The sequence below is a fragment of the Oncorhynchus clarkii genome, chromosome 16, assembly GCF_045791955.1.
Source record: "Oncorhynchus clarkii lewisi isolate Uvic-CL-2024 chromosome 16, UVic_Ocla_1.0, whole genome shotgun sequence".
NCBI lineage: Eukaryota > Metazoa > Chordata > Actinopteri > Salmoniformes > Salmonidae > Oncorhynchus > Oncorhynchus clarkii.
In genome coordinates, this window is record NC_092162.1 from 34,236,378 (window position 1) to 34,248,842 (window position 12,465).

The 12,465-nt window shown below is 44.0% G+C and overlaps 1 protein-coding gene across 1 annotated transcript in view; it reads right to left on the reverse strand.

Moving 5' to 3' along the window:
* Nucleotides 1-12,465, reverse strand: part of LOC139368344 (phosphatidylinositol 3,4,5-trisphosphate-dependent Rac exchanger 1 protein-like) — a 141,272-nt gene that overhangs the window by 67,967 nt on the left and 60,840 nt on the right. The window contains exons 7-10 of the mRNA XM_071107108.1: nucleotides 9,564-9,697; nucleotides 9,112-9,227; nucleotides 7,458-7,607; nucleotides 4,743-4,890 (exon numbers count right to left, since the gene is read on the reverse strand). Coding sequence (XP_070963209.1) covers nucleotides 4,743-4,890; nucleotides 7,458-7,607; nucleotides 9,112-9,227; nucleotides 9,564-9,697 — 548 coding nt within the window. The remainder of the gene's footprint in view (nucleotides 1-4,742; nucleotides 4,891-7,457; nucleotides 7,608-9,111; nucleotides 9,228-9,563; nucleotides 9,698-12,465) is intronic.

A 12,465-nucleotide genomic window follows, 5' to 3' on the forward strand; every position in this document is an offset into this window, starting at 1 on the left:
GAAGACTAGCAGTCATCATGGCATCAGCAAATGGGGAACCCAATAATGAAATTAATGAATTATTCATTATTGAGATGCCCATTTCCTGATGCCATGATGACTGCTGGTCTTCCTGGTCTCCCTGGGGTCCAGCCTGACTTGTTTTTTCTCTGCCCGGACTACCCCTTAAGTACCTTCTCATGTGCATTTCAGTCTTTTCAAGTACCCCTAGGGGTCCTAGTACCCCTTGTTGGGAACCAATGGTATAGAGTACAGATATAGCTTTAGGCAAGGATAGTTCAAAATGAGAAGGGCAACTACAGTTCTGGGAGAGGCAAAGGTTGTGCAGGCTTTTTGTTTCAGCCTGGCATTGACACTACTGATTCTGGATATTAGTGCTATTCACCTTAGACCGTATGCAGTCACCTGAATTATATAATGGCACACACACACACACACACACACCTTTTAAAACCCATTGTAAACTGATAGGCGCTCCCAAAAGGTACGGAGGTGCCTTCTCTCTTCTCTTTCATTCATCTCTCCCACTTCCCTTCTTTATCCCCTATTCCACATCTCCTAACCCTTTCTATCCCTCTGCCCTTTCTCCCTTGCTCCCACTGTCCTCCCTACCACCAGCCTTAAACACCCTCTTTCTCGCTCTCACTCCCTCCAAAATGTGCCAATTTGTATTCATGGCTTTTGTAGCACCATTCATATACAAGGCTCCACATATTTAAATATAGCATTTTCTCTCCTCAGACTGTATTGTCCCTCTTGAGACACTGAGCAAACCAGATGTTTGGAGCAGATAAAATAACATTTCCCTCTGCTCAATGTTCCACGCCACTGAGCAAACTCAATATCCCATTGAACGACGAACAGTGAATGTGAGCGACTGTCTGAATATGTATGTGTGAGTGAGCATTTCTGAGAACGCAGGCTAAATATGCGATTCCTGTGTGTGTGTTCATGCAAAATGAGTGCTTGTATGTATGTATGAATGAACGCTCATGAGTAGTCCTGCCAAAGCAGGCTAAATGTGTCATTTGTGTGTGTGTGTGTGTGGGGGGGGGGGGGGGGGTGTACAATAAAGTTAAGGGATTATCTCAGTGTGTGTGTACTGTATGTGTGTGTGCATGCATATGAACACGTGTCTGTATTGGACATTCTGCACAGCATGCTACAATGCCATCTAAGTTAGCTATTGGATATACTACATCAGAGTCAACATGAGGTTTGCTTCGTCTTGAACAAGGAACTTGATATTGCAAATGTTGTTTCTATTGTGCAAGATACTAATCTGTCAAATGAATTAATCTTGTGAAAACCACATCAGTTTGCACATCCAGCATACACAAGATCTGGGTCGTATTCCATTACTGCACAACATAGCAAAACATAGAAACATGTTTTGTAACATAAAACTAAAACAAGTGTTTCTTATAGGACAATAAGATAAGAATTAAGGTAACCCTTCCATGTTTGGGCCTGTTTTCTTCCATTTCGTGCCAATGAATACTGTCCTGGTGCATTGCCAAACCCAAGATGCAATACAGGCACCAATGTGAGCAAAGAAACCTGCATTAGGAAATTGGCTGAGAAAGAGGAAGGCTAAAAGAAGAACCAAATATGACCAACTGCCTAAATACGACGTTGGAAAATGGTGGAATTAGGGAGCTACGAAGATAAATGGCACCGTGAAATTGTCATTCTGTACCGGATTCATTTAATCCAATAAGATTTAGTGACATCTCCTGAAGTGAGCTATGTTCATTTATAATAACATCAGTAACACAGAGAGGATGCATTCAATAAAAACAGGAAGGGAAGGATGCAGGGAGGGAGGGCTGTGTTTATATGGATGTCATACAAGGAAAACTACCAGAGTGGATGGACGGCTTGAGGTACGGAGGAGGAAGCAGTGAGCTGACAGGAGGGAAGAATGCTGCCCCTCGTGTTTATATGGATGTCATACAAGGAAAACTACCAGAGGGGATGGACGGCTTGAGGTTCGGAGGGGGAAGCAGTGAGCTGACAGGAGGGAAGAATGCTGCCCCTGGTGTTTATATGGATGTCATACAAGGAAAACTACCAGAGGGGATGGACGGCTTGAGGTACGGAGGAGGAAGCAGTGAGCTGACAGGAGGGAAGAATGCTGCCCCTCGTGTTTATATGGATGTCATACAAGGAAAACTACCAGAGGGGATGGACGGCTTGAGGTACGGAGGGGGAAGCAGTGAGCTGACAGGAGGGAAGAATGCTGCCCCTGGTGTTTATATGGATGTCATACAAGGAAAACTACCAGAGGGGATGGACGGCTTGAGGTACGGAGGAGGAAGCAGTGAGCTTGTTTGGGTACGGGACAGTCAGGACAGTGTGAAATGCTATTGTTTTTGGCATTATGAGTTATCTTATCAGTAGTACTTGGGAGGGCACTGATATGCATTGTAGGATTCTGTATCAAATTAATTTGGGGTCCAAATTCAACCTTATAAGACAGAATGACAACTGCCCCACACATAACGCCCATGGAATCGTACCTCCCTGACATGACATTTTACAGTTCTAAAGAAACTCATTAAATCCTTGTTAGGATGCTGACTGACTCCATAATGAATGCCTGGTGATCAACATCGTTTTCCTCCCTTTTTTCCCCCCCTTCCCCTGAAAGGAATCTCGCAAACACTTTGTTATGGAGCTGTGAGGCATGATGAAAAATGCATTACTTGCAGGCAAATCAGCCCTCATCGTTATTTCATGGCATTCAAAAGACTGGTGGGAAAGTAAAAAGGAGAGCGCAGCTCAGTCCAGTGGCTCGCTGTGTGCATGTGAGCATTGCTGAGAAAGCAGGCTAAATGTGTGATTCCTGTGTGTGTGTGTTCATGCAAAACGAGTGTGTGTTCATGAGCATTGCTGAGAAAGCAGTCTAAATGGGTCATTTCTGTGTGTGTGTTAATATCCAAATACAATGGCAAGAAAAAGTATGTGAATAAATTGGTCATCAAATTTGATCTGATCTTCCTCTAAGTCACAACAATACTCAAACAAAGTGTGCTTAAACTAGTAACACACACATTATTGTATTTTTCTTGTCTATATTGAATACATAATTTAAACATTCACAGTGTAGGTTGGAAAAAGTATGTGAACCCCTAGGCTAATGACTTCTCCAAAAGCTAATTGGAGTCAGGAGTCAGCTAACCTGGCGTCCAATCAATGAGATGAGATTGGAGACGTGGGTTAGAGCTGCCCTGCAATAAAAAAAACACTCACAAAATGTGAGTTTGCTATTCACATGAAGCATTGACTGAAGTGAACCATGCCTTGAACAAAAGAGATCTCAGAAGATCTAAGATTAAGAATTGTTGACTTGCATAAAGCTGGAAAGGGTTACAAACGTATCTCTAAAAGCCTTGACGTTCATCAGTCCACGGTAAGACAAATTGCATATAAATGGAGAAAGTTCAGCACTGTTGCTACTCTCCCAAGGAGTGGCCATCCTGCAAAGATGACTGCAAGAGCACAGTACAGAATGCTCAATGAGGTTAAGAAGAATCCTAGAGTGTCAGCTAAAGACTTACAGAAATCTCTGGAACATGGAAACAACTCTGTTGATGAGTCTACGATTCGTGAAACACTAAACAAGAATGGTGTTCATGGGAGGACACCACAGAAGAAGCCACTGCTGTCCAAAAAAACATTGCTGTACGTCTGAACTTTGCAAAAGAGCACCTGGATGTTCCACAGTTCTACTGGCAAAATATTATGTGGACAGATGAAATTAAAGTAGAGTTGTTTGGAAGGAACACACAACACTATGTGTGGAGCAAAACAGGCACAGCACACCACTTTGCCAATTGAAGCTCAACAGAAGTTGGGTGATGCAACAGGACAACAACCCAAAACACCGAAGTAAATCAACAACAGAATGGCTTCAACAGAAGAAAATACGCCTTCTGGAGTGGCCCAGTCAGAGTCCTGACCTCAACCCAATTTAAAATGCTGTGGCATGACCTTGAGAGCAGTTCACACCAGACATCCCAAGAATATTGCTGAACCGAAACAGTTTTGTAAAGAGGAATGGACCAAAATTCCTCCTGAACATTGTACAGGTCTGATCTACAACTACAGAAAATGTTTGGTTGAGGTTATTGCTGCCAAGGAGGGTCAACCAGTTATTAAATCCAAGGTTTCACATACTTTTCCCACCCTGCACTGTGAATGTTTACACGGTGTGTTCAATAAAGACATGAAAACATATTCTTGTTTGTGTGCTATTAGTTTAAGCAGACTGTGTTTGTCTATTGTTGTGACTTAGATGAAAACCATATCAAACTTTATGACCAATTTATGCAGAAATCCAGGTAATTCCAGAGGGTTCACATACTTTTTCTTGCCACTGTATATGTGTGTTCATGCAATGTTTGCGTGTTCCCTGCTGTGGAAGCAGACTAAAAGTGTGATCCCCACATGTGTGTTCGTGTGTGTGTGGGTTTGTGCGTATAACTGTGAAAGCAGGGTAAATGTATGATTCCTGTAGCATGTGTGTTCATGCTAATTCACAGACACACCTTGAGGGGAGGGTGTTCCAAATTATGCTCTGGCAGTTAAAGGGAAGGTCTCTTCTCTAATGAAGCTCTTTCTGTACTCGTTGGGAACCGTCGCCTCCAATGACAAAGTGCTTGGCTCCCAACACAGGGAGGAAAACCATTCCCAGACACCTCCCTCATCAGTTAATTATTCGGTGGGAAAGAACTCACTTTCCCATGAAGCACTTGGGCACGGTAGTCAGCTTTCGGCGCCGGTCCTTGATCAGGTGGCGGCTCTTGGTCATCATCATATGGTAAAGCTTCTCGCCTTTCTTGGCGATCATAACGTAGGCATCCCGCTCCATCCCAAGCTTCAGACCTGTTACCAACAGAGAAAAACTCAAGGGGTCAGACACCAAAGCATTTTGCATATGAAGTTCATGAGCCTGGTTATTATCGAAAGCCTAAGGTGTTAGAAACTGCAATCCATATTTGTCTAACCCAACTGTGAAATTGGTTTTCAGACGCAGGAAAGGAAGGGGAGAAAATATAGGGGTAAAGATAAATCCCTGTGTGGTGAGAGAGTGAACGAGAGAAAGACTGCATCCCTCCTCTCACTGCATAACAAGCCATGCTGATTCCCATGACTTGCACAGGGGGGCTGCAGCAGTCACAGCAGCCAAAAAAACAAGGCCCAACACCTAACCCTGATGAGGGACACCACCATTTCCTCCAGTCAGCCCTCTGACGTCTACGCGTTTCAGCCCCCAAGGGGGAGAGGCTGTCACGGGGCTGTCAGAAGACGCAATGCCCCTGCCTGCAGGGCCTCGTTGGGGAGTCTGGCACAGTACATGGGGCGTATGCCACCTCCTTCGGATGGAAATCCAGATGTTAATCTGTCTAGGTCTCGAACAATGTACTGTATCGACACTCGCCTGCCAATGTACTGTATCGACACTCACCTGCTAATATACTGTGTCGACACTCGCCTGCCAATGTACTGTATCGACACTCGCCTGCCAATTTACTGTATCGACACTCGCCTGCCAATGTACTGTGGCATCACTGAGCGTTTATATCTTTGGTGTAGCGCAGCAGTTATGTTTACCAAGCTGCAACACAACTGAGATGAGTAATAATGTTAAATTATGAAAAACATGTAGAGGCAATTCAAAACAACAGTTGATGTTGAGCCGTTGAAGGTCGACCATGCTCACAGAGCTACCAAACCATATACTGTAGGTAAAACTAGCTCTGTTCTAAACTCTACCGTGGGGCTCTCTGAGCTGCTAAACTACACGGTTGGGCTCTCTGAACCTTGGAGCTCCATCATCAGGCTCTCTGATTGGCTAAATTCCACTGTCCTGCTAAACCATGGGACTCTGACAATTCCAACTCAATTTGCGGGTGTGCCAGCGCTGGGTGCCGCTGATGGAGGTGGGGTTGGATTACACTTGACAGGAACTGGAGTAGACTCAAACAAAGAGTGCCATTGGACAGACTGGGGTCTGGTCCTGGTGCAAGGGGCCCCAACCCCGGGCTGCTGCCCCAGCTGTCAGTGCCTGACGAGAGACCCCCTCTTCCCACTCTCACAGGCACAGACTAACCGGCTTACATGCTAGCCCACTCATTTTCCCTCAATCGCCACAAAATCTTTGACAAGACAATCTCAGACCCATCCAGCTGCCAGGGCCAAAACAAATTGATCTGTCTTGGGAGTATTTAAAGGGGCCACAACCAAAACCTCCAACTGAAGTCCTTTTAAAGAGGTGTGCTGCGGGAACTGGAATCCAACAATGGGTCAGGTATCAATAGTAAAACAGGGATGAAAGGGATGTGCCGTGGATCTAATGGCCATGGTCAAACCTTCCAGATGTGGGCTAGGCCGGGGGTTCAGGGAGGGGGGTTGGGGTTGGGGTCGGCTGCACTGTGACTGATCTGGTATCTATTAGCCTCAGGTCAACTTCCGCCTAGCATAACCGGATACCCAGAATGTCCCTTGGTACTCTGGAAAGCTCCACTTCTCGACTGTAGCCACAGGATCAGGTACTGATACTGTGACCGCTCACTCAAGGCCATGCGTTAGGCTCATTCGCTACATTTCAAATATTCAATATTGTTGTACACAGCTAGAACCAGGTATGTTTTTTTGTTCAAAACCCTTGGCTGTTTAAGTTGAGTCATTGCCATTTGCATGCAGTTTGGGGAAAGCTGTTGTGATTTCTGCCTCCAATGCTATCAGGTATCACCAGGCATGCCTACAGGCACAGAATCCTGAAAAAGCCTTTCAAGCTTTATTGGCACGCTTGGTGCGTTACGGTTTCTGGCAAAGCTGCTGCTACTGCTCTTTTTCGGGCTCTGGCGAATAGTCTGTTTTTTTTGCACATCTCGATTTTTTTTTGTGAATTAACTGCTCCAGAAAGTGCTCTCTCTCGGGGGTGTTGATTAGAAAACATGGTCTCGTACTGCGTCGCATGAGGCGACTGGCTCTTTTCTTTGAATGTTAAACTCCAGGCTCTCACCTGCATACATTTGGCAAGGCAGGTCTAGGTCAACACGTCATGATCTTAAAGACTTTATTTATGAAACAAATGCTAGCTAGCTAGAGAGACTCTGGGTAGTAAGACATACTGCATCATAATCCACATACCATAAGCATACCACAACAGTCCTAGTGATGCACCAATTCATTTGCATGCCTGCGTGCGACAATTGGAGCTCTCACAACAGCCGGGAGGAATGATTTTGTTCCTTCTTGCAACGCTAACCATTTGTTTATCTGAACCATTATTGTGTTAGCAACACGTAGCGTAGCATTGCTGAGATACTGCATCAGTCGAGGAGGTCAGCCAGCACAACCAGAAAACATGAGAGCCTTCTTTCACACACTCCATGGAGGTGGGAGAGAAGGAGTGTGAGTGACATCCCTCTTTTCATTCTACTCACTCTCTCTCTGCTCTCGTTCCCTCAAGATGGCGTCGAGCCACTTCTGCTTGTCCTCTGCGTTCTTGGCCATGCAGACGAACCACTTGTTCTTGGCCGTGTTGTGGATCTTCCAGCCGTTGGTCACTGTGTAGTTGTTGCTGTGGTAGTCAGCTAAGAAAAGAGGTACATAACAAGTAAGGGACCATGGTACAGTACACACCCCATGACTCCTCTTCTTGAAATAAGCTTTATTTAATTTTTTAACCATAATTCTGTTGATTGACATTGATATCAATACTGTACTACCTTTTTAACTTGGTGATAAAAGATGCAGTGTTAATGAACTTGTGTTGACCTCAGTTGTAACAAACTTGGAGGGTAATAGAGCCTGCCTAGCCACACCAGTCTCTCACTCTCTCACTCTCTCACCAGCTATTTGGCTCCAGGTCACTAATGCATAATGAATGGGTTGGGGTAATGGAGTTGGATTAGTGTAATGTTAAAGGGTCACATAAATTGATGTGAAACCCCATGGCCCGGAGGGAGGCATAGGGAGAAATAATCATGTTTGGGTGTGCATGGGGAATGGTATCAAACAATAGTAGATGTAAGAGGATGATGCTACTGCATTCATCCAATGAAAGCAGTGTGACTGTATATACACACACACTCACCCGAAAAAAAAGGTCTCCTTGCGAACGAGGAACTGGCCTTCGCTTTGTTGTTTGTTTACATGTTGTCTAGCTGCAGTTGTCAGTGCATGTCAATGTTGTAATATTTAGTTGAAGAAAAAAATAGCCACTAGGTCTTGTCCTTATTACTGTAAAACTAATCAATGGAATGATGTAAAAGTGCAGTTGTCAACCTTAGACAAGCTAAGCTGGCAGTGTAGAGGACACATGACCTTGGTCCCACTATCAGGTTATACGGTCTCTCTGAGAAACGTGCAGAGAGAGAACATGTTTTCCTTTGTGATTTCCTCTGAAAGTACGAAGCGTCAGGCAGCAAATAACCCGTGGGGCACAGAGAAGAGGCATGTGAACCCAAGAAGAAGTGCATTCATACCTCTAAGGCCTACAGCTACAACTATAAACCCACTCACAGAAAACAACCAGACCTGGGTTCAAAGAGTACTTAAAATCTTTCAGATGCTTTGAACATTTCCTTGAGCCTGTCTGGAGTGCAATAACGGAGGGATTAGCATTTTAGGGGCTACTTCATTGGTTATATTGCCCCAGGCAAGCTCGATTAAGCACAACAAAAAATTATTTGAACGATTTTAACTACTATTTGAACACAAGACATGAAAAAAAAAACAGGCTGGTGTGCAATAAACCACATGAGCAAAACAGTGTTGTAAGTTGGTAAGTGCCAGTTCTTGCAACAGCATGCATCCCAGTAGTTCTAAGGTGTGAAATGCAGGTCGGTGCATCAGCTCTGAACCAATGTGCAGACAGCAGATTCATATAGTCACCTGACCATTTGTAAGCAGTTCAAACAAGAAAAACCTATGCAAGATTTTATTGCCACACCCAAATTGTTAACACTCATTAGCTTTGTATAATCTACTCTACCAGCTAATCTAGAAAGAAAGAAAATTACTGAATGGATGAATGAAAAGAGGGATGGATGGATGCTCCTATATGAACTGATGACTGGTGGGGCTGGCACGAACCTGTTCCATCCTCAACGTTTTCCACTTCCATCACCTCTGTGTTGATTCTTCCTCTGAACACGTACAGGGGGCCATTGATGGACTTGGTCCTCTTTGTGGATTTCTTCCCAGTTACCCTACGAAATGTAACATAAAATTGTGAAAATGTGTTACTCCTGCTCAGAAAAAAGTGTGTTGGCAACTTTGAAAAATCAACAATTATACAGTGCTCAAGCACACACAGGCATAAGTACGCACACACACACACACACACACACGTTAGTTTGACTTGTTTTGTTTGCATATAAAATGAGCTTGGTACACACTACACAAACAGGATTTGGTGATTTACTCAGTTTTTCCACGTCTGGCTTCTTTCTATGGTGACTTCTCGTCAATGAATGAAAACACATTCCTGCCACTTTCCTGAGGTGCATGACTCCATCACTCCTTCCCTTCCTACCCAATCTCACCTGGACTTCCTCTTGCAGTAGACCAGGAGGTTGTCAAACAGGAAGAAGACTCTCTCTTGGATGTTGCCGGCGGAGATCTTGAGCAGGTTGCCGTGGAGCAGCAGCTCGGTGCAGATGTCAGTCAGATTGGTGCCCTGACAGTCAAGAGAGGGTGGCAATTAGATCACTGGTGCCCGTCAATCTCTCAAATCAAATCATATTTGTCACATGCTTCGTAAACAACAGATGTAGACTAGAAGTGAAATGCTTACTTATGGGCCCTTCCCAACAATGCAGAGGAACATTTAAAAAATAATAAACACAAGGGATAAATACAATGTGAGTAACGTTAACTTGGCTATATACACGGGTTACCAGTAAGTCCATGTTCAGAGGTACGAGGTAAATATGTACATGTAGGTAGGGGTAAAGTGACTAGGCAACAAGTTGGATGATAAACAGGAGCACCAGTGTATGTGATCAATCAAAATAGTTAGTGCAAAAAATGGTCAATACAAATAGGCTAGCTATTTAGTTAACTATTTAGCAGTCTTATGAACAGTCTTAAGCTGTTCAGGGTCCTGTCGGTTCCAGATTTGGTGCATCAAAACCTCTAGACATGCGGTAGCAGATGGAACAGTCGGACTTGGGTGGCTGGAGTTTTGGAACATCGTCTGACACCGCCTGGTATAGAGGTCCTGGATGGCAGGGAGCTCGGCCCAAGTGATGTACTGGGCCTTGTGGTAAGATGCCAAGCGGTTGCCATCCCAAACGGTGATGCAGCCAGTCAAGATGCTCTCAACGATGCAGCCACAGGAGTCACTAGTGCACGATGGGACAAGAACATCCTTTCAGGCCAAACCCTCCCCTAACCCGGACGGCGCTGGGACAATTGTGCGCCTTCCCACGGGTCTCCCGGTCGCGGCCGGCTGCGACAGAGCCTGGAATAGCCTCTTCTATGCTTCACTGTGGAAACCACACATGCAGAGATACTCTGTTCACCTACTCTGCGTCTCACAAAGACACAGTGGTTGGAACCAAAAATCTCTAATTTTGACTCATCAGACCAAAGGACAGATTTCCACCAGTCTAATGTTCATCGCTCGTGTTTCTTGGCGCACGCAAGTCTCTTCTTATTATCAGTGTCCTTCAGTAGTGGTTTCTTTGCAGCAATTCAACCATGAAGGCCTGATTCACGCAGTCTCCTCAGAACAGTTGATGTTGAGATGTGTCGGTTACTTTAACTCTGACGCATTTATTTGGGCTGCAATCTGAGGTGCAGATAACTAATGAACTTATACTCTGCAGCAGAGGTAACTCTGGGTCTTCCTTTCCTGTGGCAGTCCTCATGAGAGCCAGCTTCATCATAGCGCTTGATAGTTTCTTCAAGTGCAGACTCTCAAACTATCAGAGTTCTTGATTGACTGACCCTCATGTCTTAAAGTAATGATGGATTGTCATTTCTCTTTGCTTATTTGAGCTGTTCTTGCCATAAAATGGACTTGGTCTTTTACCAAATAAGGCTATCTTCTGAATACCAACCCTACCTTGTCACAACCCAACTGATTGGCTCAAACGCATTAAGGAATAAATTCAACAAATTAACTTAACCTCTAGTAACTCCCCATCCCAGGTGCGGGAGCATAATCATCGACTGACACTAATTAGCATAACGCAACAGACATAAATATTCCTAGAAAATATTCCTATTCATGAAAATCACAAGTGAAATATATTGAGACACGGCTTAGCCTTTTGTTAATCACCCTGTCATCTCCGATTTTCAAAATATGCTTTACAGCCAAAGCTAGACAAGCATGTGTAAGTTTATCGATAGCCTAGCATAGCATTTTGTCCAGCTAGCAGCAGGTAACTTGGTCAGAATAGCAATCAAATTAAATCGTTTACCTTTGATGAGCTTCGGATGTTTTTACTCACGAGACTCCCAGTTAGATAGCCAATGTTCCTTTTTTCCAAAAATATTATTTTTGTAGGCGAAATAGCTCCGTTTGTTCTTCACGTTTGGCTGAGAAATCGTCCTGAAATTGCAGTCACGAAAACACCTAAAAATATTCCAAATTAGCTCCATAATAAATCGACAGAAACATGGCAAATGTTGTTTATAATCAATCCTCAAGGTGTTTTTCAAATATCTATTCGATAAAATATCCACCAGGATAATTGGTTTTTCAATAGGACCGATTGGAATAATGGCTACCTCTGTGTTTTACGCGAGAATCACTCTGGGAGCCATCAGGTGACCAGTTGCGCAATGTAGCCGCTTACGGGTATTCTTCAACATAAATGCGTAAAACTACGTCACAATGCTTTAGACACCTTGGGGAATACGGAGAAAAGGTAATCTGGTTGGTAGCCCATTCACTGCTCAATAGGGACGCATTGGAACGCAGAGCTTTCAAAAGATGAGTCACTTCCGGATTGGATTTCTCTCAGGCTTTTGCCTGCAATATCAGTTCTGTTATACTCACAGACAATATTTTTACAGTTTTGGAAACGTTAGAGTGTTTTCTATCCTAAGCTGTCAATTATATGCATATTCTAGCATCTTGTCCTGACAAAATATCCCGTCTACTACGGGAATGTTATTTTTCCAAAAATGAAAATACTGCCCCCTAGTCACAAAAGGTACAAGGCACACCTGTTAATTGAAATGCATTTCAGGTGACTGCCAACAGTGTGCAAAGCTGTCATCAAGGCAACGGGTGGCAACATTGAAGAATCTCCAATATAAATATTTTTGGTTACTACATGATTCCATGCATGTAATTTCATAGTTTTGATGTAGAAAACAGTCAAAATACAGAAAACCCCAGGAATGAGTAGGTGTGTGAAACTTTTGGGAGGGTGGGTGGGTGGGTGTCTTGTTAACAAACTATAGTTTTGGCAAGTCAGTTAGGACTTC